Source organism: Tripterygium wilfordii, chromosome 18 (genome assembly GCF_013401445.1).
Source record: "Tripterygium wilfordii isolate XIE 37 chromosome 18, ASM1340144v1, whole genome shotgun sequence".
NCBI lineage: Eukaryota > Viridiplantae > Streptophyta > Magnoliopsida > Celastrales > Celastraceae > Tripterygium > Tripterygium wilfordii.
Window position 1 is genome coordinate 12,399,740 of NC_052249.1, and position 11,817 is coordinate 12,411,556.

The 11,817-nt window shown below is 38.4% G+C and overlaps 1 protein-coding gene and 1 long non-coding RNA gene across 8 annotated transcripts; both read right to left on the minus strand.

Moving 5' to 3' along the window:
• Positions 1 to 2,625: 2,625 nt before the first annotated feature.
• LOC119984344 lies at positions 2,626 to 6,256 on the minus strand. The gene is made up of 2 exons (XR_005464880.1): positions 5,836 to 6,256; positions 2,626 to 4,012 (listed from the first exon to the last, which is right to left on the minus strand). It is a non-coding gene; the product is annotated as an uncharacterized LOC119984344 (long non-coding RNA).
• A 720-nt stretch (positions 6,257 to 6,976) lies between these two features.
• LOC119984517 (methyl-CpG-binding domain-containing protein 13-like) lies at positions 6,977 to 11,817 on the minus strand. 7 transcript variants are annotated; one of them, XM_038828506.1, is made up of 7 exons: positions 11,558 to 11,817; positions 10,374 to 10,499; positions 10,177 to 10,272; positions 9,775 to 9,921; positions 9,071 to 9,191; positions 8,661 to 8,765; positions 6,977 to 8,527 (listed from the first exon to the last, which is right to left on the minus strand). In XM_038828506.1, the coding sequence occupies exons 1-7, from the start codon at positions 11,639 to 11,641 to the stop codon at positions 7,308 to 7,310; spliced, it is 1,899 nt and encodes a 632-aa protein (XP_038684434.1). In that variant the 5' UTR covers positions 11,642 to 11,817; the 3' UTR covers positions 6,977 to 7,307. The 7 variants fall into 7 exon arrangements, with proteins under 7 accessions (XP_038684434.1, XP_038684433.1, XP_038684438.1 ...); XM_038828505.1 differs by having other exon boundaries at positions 9,059 to 9,191; XM_038828510.1 differs by having other exon boundaries at positions 9,026 to 9,191; positions 10,374 to 10,428; positions 11,558 to 11,816.

Genomic DNA, 11,817 nt, shown 5'->3' on the forward strand with positions numbered 1-11,817 from the left:
TGCTTGTGTTTTGTACCCCTGTGCTCATTAGTCTTGAAAATATAATACAGTACAATTATTCCATGCCTTAAGGGCAATGGATTATGCACCATAAGTCAATACTTCAATCTCTCACTTCTTCTTAATCTTATCCGTTTGGAAATAGGAATTCAAGGACACGTGGATTTTTTTCACTGTTTCTTGTCGGTGACTGATTGTTCATTCATATTTTGCCTGAATGAGTTCTGGTTGGTTTGTTTATTACTGGTAGCGTATGAAACTCGTGGACTTTTTTTCATTGTTTCTTGGTGGTCGCCGTCTCGTTTTATATATTTGCCTGAATGAGTTCTGGTTTGTTGGTTTAGTACTTTAATTACTGGTAGTATGGAAACTCGTGGACATTTCTTCCTTTTTTGTTGGTGATTGGTGGTTCACATATATTGCTTGAATGAGTTCTGGTTCGTTGGATTAATTATGCTTGAAAATGTGGAAATTACATTGATCATATGAATTTCTGCTATTTATGTTTTTTTGTTTGTTAATATTTGCGATATCTAGGATAAACTTCCTTCAAACAGTGCACTTCTTCGTTTGGGTGGTTTTTGAACCTTTTTTTTAGGATAAACTTCCTTCAAACAGGAGGTTTTATTCTTCTTTTGGTTAGTTTTGGAATTTTGTCTTGGTACAAAAGAACTGGCCATCCCTACTCTTGCTCCCACGCATAAAGAGGTATGTTTGTGCCCAATACGCCTGCACATTCAATCGGAATATAGAATTAGCGCAAGCGTTTGGACTAATGGACTACTTTTTTGAGCCCATTTTAATTGGGCTCGAATGTTTGGCACAAATTAACTGGTAGAAATAAAGGATCGTTTAATGGTCAAAATACTTTTTGGGCTTTCTGCAAATTTATTTTGTAAGCCTATTATTATAGTATGACCCCAAGTTAAGTTGGCTAAAAGCCCAATGGGCCATCTTTATAGGTTACAACATTTCTGCCCAAATCAATACGGCCCAATGAGACTGTCCAGCAAAAGGGCAAAAGGGCCATAAGACAGGCCCCAATGAAATGGGCCTAATTCGATGGGCCCAAATGAACTAAGCCACTTAAGCCAGGCCTAAAATGGAATGGCCCAAAATGAAATGGATCCAAATGACCGGCCCAAAAGAGGCCTAATGAACTAGGCCTAAGGAAATGGGCCCAGTATTAGCGGCCTCAACGAAATGGGCCCAATAAGACCGGCCCATGAGGAATGGGCCTATTAAGGTCGGCCCAAAATGGAGCCCAAATGAAATCGGCCCAAAATGACCGGCTTGAATGAAATGGGCCCAATTGACTAGGCCCAAGATGGTCGACCACAAAAGAAATGGGCCAATATTATTGGCCTTAATGAAATGGACCCAATAAGGCCGGCCCAAAAGAAATGGGCCCAATAAAACGGCCCAAAAGAAATGGGCTGAACATGATCGGCCAGAAATGAAATGGGCCGACGAAGACCAGCCCATATAAACTGGGCCTACCATGATCGGTCCAAAATAAACTAGGCCCAACATGGTCGACCCTAATGAACTCTCGCCAATAAGACCGGCCACAATGATTTCGGCCATGATTAACTGGGCCCAATAATACATATCCAAATTAACGGGGCATAATAAGACCGGCACAGATCAATTGGGCTTAATAAGGCCAACCCAAATGAACTTGGGTTAATAAGGTCGGCCTAAATGAGCTGGGCAAAATACGACCGGCCACTGGCCATCCAATAACTTGCCCTCTTATTACCATTTTACTCGGGCTTAAAGCAGATAAAAGAACTCTCAAATTGAATGAAAGAAGGGGTCGTGGACTGAACAAAATCGACTCGAACTCTCAAAAAAATGCAGAGAGGAATTTAAATGGATTTTAGAAAAGACGAGAGATATGATGATGATTGATGCCCCCTAGGACATCAACCAACCCCAGCACTAAAAAGAAAGGGGGAGAGTATGAATTGTCAAAGTTGCAGTATTTTTACTCAAAGACAGGTTTGAAGAGCTAAGTCGAATGCCACCCAGGTTCTACAAAGAAAAATGAAGATTAATTAACATAAAGTTTAAAACACAAGGCACTGTGAATTGTTCAGCAGTCAAACAAAGACTGTGCTTGAGAATAAGGAAATGAAAGAACATCAATACTTACGAAACCAAGTTTCTACTTCCCAGTGGTTGTGCATCACTAGTTCACTACCAATGAACTATATGACCATAAACCATTCCAGATGGGGACCACACCTTGCAGATGCACCAAACTAAAGCCAACTCAAGCAATTAAAGACACAAAATAGATTCTTTGAGATCTAAATAGCATCAAACTTGCACAGCATTCAGATATAATCTTAAGATGCAGTAGGTAAATGTAGCCTGCATTCCCATTATTAAAAGTGACTACTAGGAAAACTTGGCAGTATGCATTCAGGTTTTATTCTATAGCATAAACCACGCTTTGGTCAGACCATAATTGATGAAGATCTCTTCTAGCATAAAACCATCAGAAAGCTATTGAACATCCTCAATAGATTAAATATTGACACTATCATTCCAGCCATCAAACAACTTTGTCAATTCCAACCAAGATAATCATCGTTAACACTTACCTCTTCAATGGAAAACACTTACTTCTTCAATGGAAAACAGCATTGCAATATTGTAAACAATTGTTTATGTTCAATTTAATGGAAAAAAATAGAACATTGAACCAGAAGTCACTACAAAAATCTTTAACCATCAACTACTTCAACATACCCGCCAACATACTCTTAATGGGAAAACAAAATAGCAGGACAAATTAATTATGTTGATGTTGAACTAAATATCCTTTCCTACAAAAGTTTTTGATCATACAGCTTATTTCTTGGAACCAATCCTACTGTCTGCTGCAATCAGGTGGCACCACTGGTGTCTATCTAATATATTCTATTGTTTTGTCACTCAAAAAAAAAGTTGACTAGAAATCCCAAATTATCAAATCAGCTATAATCTTCTGCAACAGGTACCAAAACTGTAATAAGGAAGCAGTGTACTGGTTACTTATTTGATCTAGAACAGTAGGGTTGAAACTAAAGTTCCCTTTCCAAGCAAACGTCCTCAAACGAAGCAATGATTTAAGTTGGACAGTCCTTTAATTCTAAGAACATTTGAGCGCCATATAAAATATACTTGTATGCTCAGGCTATCTTTTCGGATTCGCAGTCAAGTTTGAAGCAAAAGACGTGAAAATGATCATCAACTACTGTAATGTGGGATACATTGATTACCAAAAAAGAGTGGGATATGCAAATTAACAAAAAAAATACACACAGTAAGCGGATATTCTATCTCTGAAATCCAGCAAGCCCCTCTAATTGCAAAGTTATCACAACCAGGATATTTTTTCCCAGCCTCGAATACAAGTAAACGTAAAGATACCCCAAATCGCCCAGAAAACGTAAAACGCTTGCCTCGAGGATGCACATATATGATGATCAAGCAAAGTGAAGAAAGAAACACATCCATGCATACGCAAAAGTGAAATGTCCATCAAATATATTGAAAACAACCATTTGTCATCATTGCAAAGTAGGGTATACCTCATCTCATGGCTCTAAAAAGTAAACAATTCTCATGCACAAGGCTCCCACAGTGGATGGGGTCGGGAACATGTTGGATGTACGCAGACCTTACCCCCACATATTATGTGGAGAGGCTATTTCCAGGAATTGAAACTAACCTCTAGGAATTGAACATGTGACCACATTTTTCTCCACTAAAATTCTTCATTGTCTTAAACTCCTGGAGGCATAAACTGCCCATTAAAAAGCAAAAAGCTCTAAAATAAGAGCCACAATCAGATGGCACCAACACTCCATGTCCAAAAGTATGTTAGCACAGAATACTATACCTGACAAGCCTTGAGGCTGATCATACTGCTCGTGTCATGCATAAACGTCACAAAACCAGGTCAAGAAGCCATATTTTGCTTCCCAAGAAATTCAGCATAAGATTTGCATTCCAGTATCTGCAATCCCAAATTGAAATTAATGACTTATCCACTGTGACCTCAATTACAGGGCCTCAGATAATACATGGTGTTCTAGAATAAACTGGGATAACAAGTAAATAGGCATTCAGATTTAGTAATTCGCGAGACCCAATTATTTTCAGCATTTTATAATAATAATTGGGTTACGGGAAGGGACCGGAAATGCAAACATGGAACATTTACCAGCTGCAGAGACTTCTGTGCTCCCTCTAACTCAGAATACAATAAAACAAGATGACTACTTGTATCCTTTGGTAGATACAACATTAATGAGCCAAGTTCAAGCTGGCACGACTACAACTGCAATCAAGTTCCTTGGTTAAGAAAATATTTTTTGACAAAGCACTAACAGAAGACAGTTCTACTCACATACTTTAATTTGAAAATTAGAATGATAGATTTTGTATAACCTTTGGGAATTCTAAAATTAGTTTTACATTCCCCACAGACTGATCTACTCTTCAACTTAACTTCTACACTTTGCGAGTGACATACTATAAACCTAACATATAAACCAGGAGGAATAGCCGATTATAGATAGAGACAAACTTTATCTGCTAATGAAATAAGACAAAAGTCCAATTGAGCACGTAAGTAAAATTCTCCATGGTTAAGAAGATGAGACAATATTAATACGATGCTGTCATAAGATAAGCATGCAAACTAAAAAGGTACAAATAGCTCCCGAATCAAATCGAGTAATTCAAAATACTAACACAGATTAATTGAGCTTCTTTATTGAGCTGCCATATCTTTTAAGGAAAAAAAAGTCTAAAAAGAAAAATCATGGTTACTGATCTAAGAACATTCCTCGCGTGGAGAAATCTCATATTTTCCACATGGCAGAATAAAACACACCAGAGGATTACTGGAAATAGCTAAAGAGAATCTACAAATATGCATAAAAAAAATAGGGCACTAAAACTAGACAACATATAACTTAAGAGTACATCAAATTGATGAAATTCATTGAATGCCAGTAAATACATAATAAAATTTCACAATGAAGAGTATTGGAAAATTCTATTTCAAATTGATCAAATACATTGAATGCCAGTAGATACATAATAAAAATTCAAAATGAAGCGTTATAAGAAAATTCTAATAGAAATACCAACAAAAATCCCTAAAGGTTTTGGGAGAAATTACATTGGAATTCAACAATGTATAAAACATTTTCATATAAACTTGCTTTCAGCTACAAACTAAGCTCATTTAACATAATCAAAATAGGCGCATGGTATTAATAATCCATTTAGTATATGTAATCAGGTACATTGTGCCATCTCAACCAAAGCAATTTAGTAAGCTTCACAAAAGATTCTCAATCCTATATGCTTCATTTTCTAGTGGTAGGCTTAAATGTTGATAAAAAATTTCATTTGGTTTAGCATTTTATTAATGAAATAAAAATAAAAATACAACTAAAGAAAAAGGTGAGCTACAAACATAAAGACGCAAATATAATCCTGAAAGAAGAGCCCTCCGTTCTGAATTGTTCATCCATGGCTCGAATAATTACAGCATATGAAGTTATTCCACTTACGTAATTAACCAGTGCGCTAAACCTAATCAAAATTAATATTCAAGCAGGTAAAAAAATGAAAACAAAAGTAAATCATCAATAAGAACCTGAGTTCATCGTAGCTACCAAGGAATTATTCTGAGCTATTATAGGTCTATTACGCTTGGTTTAGTAGTGGAAATTCAACGAATATTGAAAATCTTCCATTCCAAGGTACTTAGTAGGGATTTAAGACACAGACGTGTTGCACTCTTTTTCAGATTTTTTTCTGTACCTTTCAATGTCTTCCTCGGCAAACGTGAAGCCCTATGGACTATTCAAGTGGCGACAACCGTAGAGCCTAATCGCTCCGTTCTGCAAGGCTTTGGCGAGAGAAGGAAAACGGCAGGTCCTGGAAACATCCGAATCGCAAAAATTTTACTAGGTTTCTAAAACCGAGGTCGGAGGCGGTCCTGCGGATAACGCTTTCCATTTCACGGAGGCTTCAGCGGCGATGATCCGCTGAAGTATCTAGAGAGTCCGAAGGACGCTTCGTTCTCCAGAACTGAAGGCATCGTTGTCTTGCTTCTGAAGTTAGCGGGAGAAGAGGAGAGGAAACGAAGATCGTTCGAATTGAGGAGATGAGATGCCAAAGCGAGAGAGACCGTCTGGTTGTGAAACGCGTATTTGGAATTGGAGGTTCTCTCGTTTAACCTCCGAGTGATCGCTTGAAGTCGGTCAGGGATTTAGAAGGCAAGTGGACCCACGCGCGTCCCAAAAGGCCAAAAGTTTCAAAGGCCCTTTTGTTCTAATATTTTTATCAGAAAATAGACCTTCATAGGCCCAACCTTGTTTAAAAAGCCCATTTACATTGCATTAAACTTGGCTCCTTTTTTTGGCTGCAGATTTCGTCTTCGTAGCTGAAGGAGAAAGGGCAAGGAGCTCATATATGTCATTACCCGGGTACTTAACAATTCGAATTTCGAAATGATACAACTTTACTAGTATATATTTCTGTACTACATCATTTAAAGAAAATGAATGAGATAAATGTGCTCTTATTTCCCAAAAGCCCATATTTTCTATTTACATGCACATTATTTGTTTTGTTATGGCACAAGAGAGAAGCTACAATGGTGACTGGGAGAATGATAACCACTATCCAGCCAGATTTCAAGTCATACAGTCAGTTCTAGTAGTAGTTAGTGACACGTTTTTTGCAATGTATTTTCATTTTCTACTGTACTTTTGAGCTGAGAAATGTTTTTGTTTTGGTTGTAACGGTTTAAATAAGTTAGGTCAAACCCCAACCCCTTGACCACAGGAGTATAGTATTACTCTGGTGTTCATTCCTCTCGAGTATTAAACGGAGCGCAGAGAAGCGTGGCAAGTGGCAACACAAAAATTATCCTTCGACCATTCATTCTTCACCAGAGGAAGGACAATTATGTTGGATTAACAGATATAATATTACAAATACTCTGATCGTACATTCTTCACCAGATGAAGAAGATGGAGGACAAATATGTTGGATTAACAGTTACAATCACAACCTGATGTTTGCTTCCAAACTTGAGGATGACTACAAGCCGACCATAAGGTTACATATAACTAAATACATCAATGGACATGGTGCCAAGCCGTAACCAGACAAAGTCAGGGATGAACTCTGCAAAAATCCAGTTTGTCCTATATGTACATTACAAATAGCTAAATGTGGATTTCCTACCTTTGGTTTCCATTCCGGCCATCTTCATCCAGTTGGCGTCAGTTAGTTCTATTAGTTCTATCAGCGTACTGGAGGTTCACGTTTCCAGCAACTGGCAACGCATGCTCCACAAGGGCTTGTTCTTCAAGTGAAGGTTTATCCACAGCTGCATATTGCTGGCACAAAAGATCGGTTTGGCAAATCTCGCCTGCATTAGGTAAGGTAAAACCGGTACTTTCTTGGGTTTGTGATGAACCAACTTGCTGTGAAAAGCAATCCAGACTAACCATACCACAGTCCAATGGAATAGCACCGGTAAGGGTTTTTATTGCAAAATCAATGCATGGGTCCGTCCACACATTGGCAAAAGGCAAATTGAGTGGGGATCCTGGCTTCTCATGAGCATTGTCATTGATTTCAATCTTTCTAGCAAATTCTTCTGGAACAGGTAGATTCTTCAGAGGCAGAACTGTGGATACTTGATTCTTGTCAGCCCCAACTTCACTACCGTTAGACCCCAGGGACCCTTCTGTAGTGGTGGAAGCATCGAAGGTTGCACCAGTGAGAGTTTTTATAGCAAATGCAATGCACGGGTCTGACCATAATTCCGCCAAAGGCAGGTTGAGGCTCTCTCCTGGCTCATCACTGCTATTTATTTCAGTTTCAACCTTCTCTTCCATAATAGCCAGGTTTCCGTGTGGTGAAACACCCGAGTGTCCTTGCATTTTATCAGCCTTAACTTTTGTTTCTGCCTTTCCACCTCCCTCAGTTGGATTAGCCGAGTTCCCAGCGAAATGTTTACTCTTATCTGATGAATCCAGTGACACTCCTATACTCATTGAAGATGTGCACCTCACTTTCTGCTCTGACTCGAGCTGATCACAAGCTACATGCCCAGTGGAAGAATCCCGAGCTGCACCTGCTGAAGAATCCCGAGCTGCACCTGCTGTCGCCCTATCAGAAGGTTTGGCTGTAACTCGGTGAGCTTGATTAGCCATTTTTAGCTCTGGCACTGGATCAAGAGTGATTCCAGCAAGTCGCTTTGAAGCCCGGCAAGGCAACTGAGTACCTATTTTCTTCTTGGATTTGCGCTTGCGAGGATTGGTCCTTTTAGTTTTGCCACTACTCATCCTAGTTTCCAGTGATAGCACATCTGGAATAATATCAACTTCATGGCCTGCAGGAGGTGTATTTGTAGCAGACTTATTTACCCGTTCTATGTGCCTCAAATCCTTGTTCTCTTGTAATTCTGATCTCTTTAGTTCTGTCCCCCGCCCACCTGTGCATTGAGAAAATTAGTATAAGATTCAAAATCTTACCATGATAATAAGGAATCTATCCATCAAAAAAAGTGATCGGATTCCAGATATCCATAGCCATAATAGCATACAAATACAAAAAGCGGGCAGTACCTTCAGAGACTGCAGGTGTGATATCTATAGCAGAATCACTTCCCTGCTCAATTTGCTTCAAGTCCTTGTGCTCTGGCGATTCTGAATTCCTGAGTTCCATCTTACCTGTTACATTGAGCAAATCCATATGAGATGATGAGGAGTCCTTCCATGAATGAAAAAATCTTAATCGGTAACTCTATAAATAATGAAATGTGGAAACCACATCCAGTACCCTCTCTAACACCCCCAACCTTCCCACACACACACACTCACCCCTCACAACCAACCCCAGCCCAATATCCACCTTCCTAAGAAATGCATTTGCTATGCAGAGTAACATATAGAACCTAGTTTCATGTTGAGATGAGAACATAGAACTTTACACTGGTTAGAAGAATGTTCAGAGGAAGGTATACAATTTCCCCTACAGGCAAGAGTGTCTCTCTCTTCATTCTTCACTATCTCACAAATTTTTGAAGTCTGACCTCCAGTGATCTGTCTCCTTGTTACATCAACATCCAACTTCTGCTTCTCGGCTATGGCTGGTGACTACCCTAGTTGAGAAAAAAAAAATACAGCAAGAAGAGTCAAAAGTTTCATTGCAAAATTTTGAATTGAATTCTGAGCATCAAGTCCAAGTAGTATTGCATCAGACAATGGAAATCAATCATAGGAAAAAAAGTAGATGAAATCATGAATGTTTCCCAAACAAGCAAGTTCTACAAGAACAAAGTCAAGGAATTCAAATGCTCTATTTCCATTGGCTACGAAAGAAACTATGAAGTAATAGCGCTTCAATTCAAAAGGTTGAAAATGACAAGATTCACCATCTCAATATTTTGATACTTGGGAATTTGAGACACTCGAAAGACCCCAGAGAAGGAAGGATCAGATACAACAGCTTTCAAATTATAACAAATCAAACTCTAACTAAACTAAACCTGCATACAGAACAGTTGCAATCAGATGTCTTGATGCACAAATAAATTTGATTGATCAAAAGAAAAGGAATATGAAGAACCAATCACTACAATACTTAAAAACTGATGACTTGATGTAAGCAGATATTGAAGGAAAAGTTAGAGATGAAATCAGTATGTAGCGTAGAAAGTTGAGTTGCTAGTGCACCTACACAGGAGCTATCATCTTCCAGTTCAGCATTGCTGCAGCCTTTGTTCCTAGGTTTGAACGCGTACGGTCCTAATTCCCCAGATTCAAGATAGCAAGACACCTCTTTCATAGAGCGAAATACATATCCACTTACAGGATCAGTGTAGTACTGCCAAAAGCAAATTTAATTGAGGACGCATACAACATCTTCAGTAGCCAAGATGCCCGAACAACTCATAAACTTAAAACCACATTGGAAGGGAAAAAAAAAAGATGAAATAACCGAGAAAATATTGAAATAAGCTAGACTTGAGAGGAGCAGGGAAATTTAGAAAAAGAAAAAATGAGCTCACCACAAAAACTACTAGAATATTATAGAAGTCTTCATAAAGACACAAGAAAACCAAAAGTAAGGGCAGAGTACCCGGTCACTTCTAACTTTGCAGCCCTTCTTTGTCACTTTAATTTCCTTGATCCATCCTGGAGGTAACCCTTCTGCCACAACCTTCTTGACTATGACCTATATGTTGGAAAGCAGTCCTTACTCCTTCAATCAATACAAACTGATAAAATAAGATGATAGAAATAATCAAAAGCATAAGGAACAGTGTCCGAACATACTTCTTTTGGGGTTTCCTTGTGAAGCCTTTTACTCCTCTCTTCAGGCACAGGATGGCTGTCATTAAGATAGCGAGACACTTGAACCCTGGAATTAAATTTAAGGCCACTTGAAGGAGCTAAGTAACACTGCAATGAGCACAGATAATCAAAAAGATCCAACCTAAATCATCTTCATAAGAGAGAAGTTGTAAATAATTGTCCCCATTTGTCAGATTTTAAGCTTTTAACATAATAACTTCTCAACAGATTAGCGAGGTAAGCAGACAAAGATTGCAAAATACATTGTTTATTTGAACTCATCTGGGAGGGAAAAAAAAGTCATTTAAATGGCACACAACCATACACCGAGTACAAGTATGAGCATTTGCTAAACCTCACAAAGTTGCTCTCCATTTCACGTGCTGGTGCAAATAATAATGGCGCCAAGTCACAGTTTGGAATATATTATGATATTTCCATTTTTTCTCTCAAAAATCCTTTTAAACTGTTATGAACTTTAATTCCTAAAATGGGGGAAAAAATAAAAAAAAAACCTTAAAAACCCACCCCACACGATGATAGGTTGATCTGACTGCACAGGCTCACATTTGCAAGAGTATACACAAACGGAAATTCTATTCATGCAACAAATGATTTGTCAGTTGCAGTTACAACAAATCTTGTCCACCTGTGATGTTCTTCATTTCCTTTTGAAACCTCACAGGTCACTTTCTTGAAGAATGGACACTCAATAGTCAATATGCAAAGACAGAACCGGCCTTGATGCATTTCTTTTCTTCAACTAGTTTAACCAACCTTCCATAAACACTAGGAACCTAATCTTTTAAGATATGATCAAACAAGCTCAAACATTACATACAACCCTAATTTCCCCCCAACACTGAATGACTTACATTGACTGAATTGTTTTTGGAGCTAAATCAACACTTTCCACAAAATAATTACTCCATATTCTTATCTTCCAAAATAATCGAGGCTTAAACTACACTATCATTAAAACAGTTACTGAAACCACCCAAATCATCATCACTTCTTATAAAACCCAAAAGTGGCAATTAAATAATTATAAATATTAAGCTAGAGAAGCAGAGATCTTAATATTCTGAAGCTAAATAAGCTTGAAATTCATTGAAATGGAAAGTAAATTAATTAAAAACTTCATTCATATTAATTAAACTAATTACCTTGTCTTTTCTACCATTCTTTCTCACTCGAACCTCCACAGTCCATCCCGCAGGTAGCCAGTCCTCGGTGTTCTTGCTCTCCATGTGACCGAATCTCACGTCCACCGGCACCGACAGGCGGAAACTGACCTCCTGCTTTTTTTCTCTTTAAATAAACGAAAAAAGGAAGAGGCTTGGGTTGAGTAACGTCTTCAAGACTTCAGAGTCGGAGAATTTGGACAAAAGGGAAGACCACGTGTTGCCAAACTCACTGTTATGAT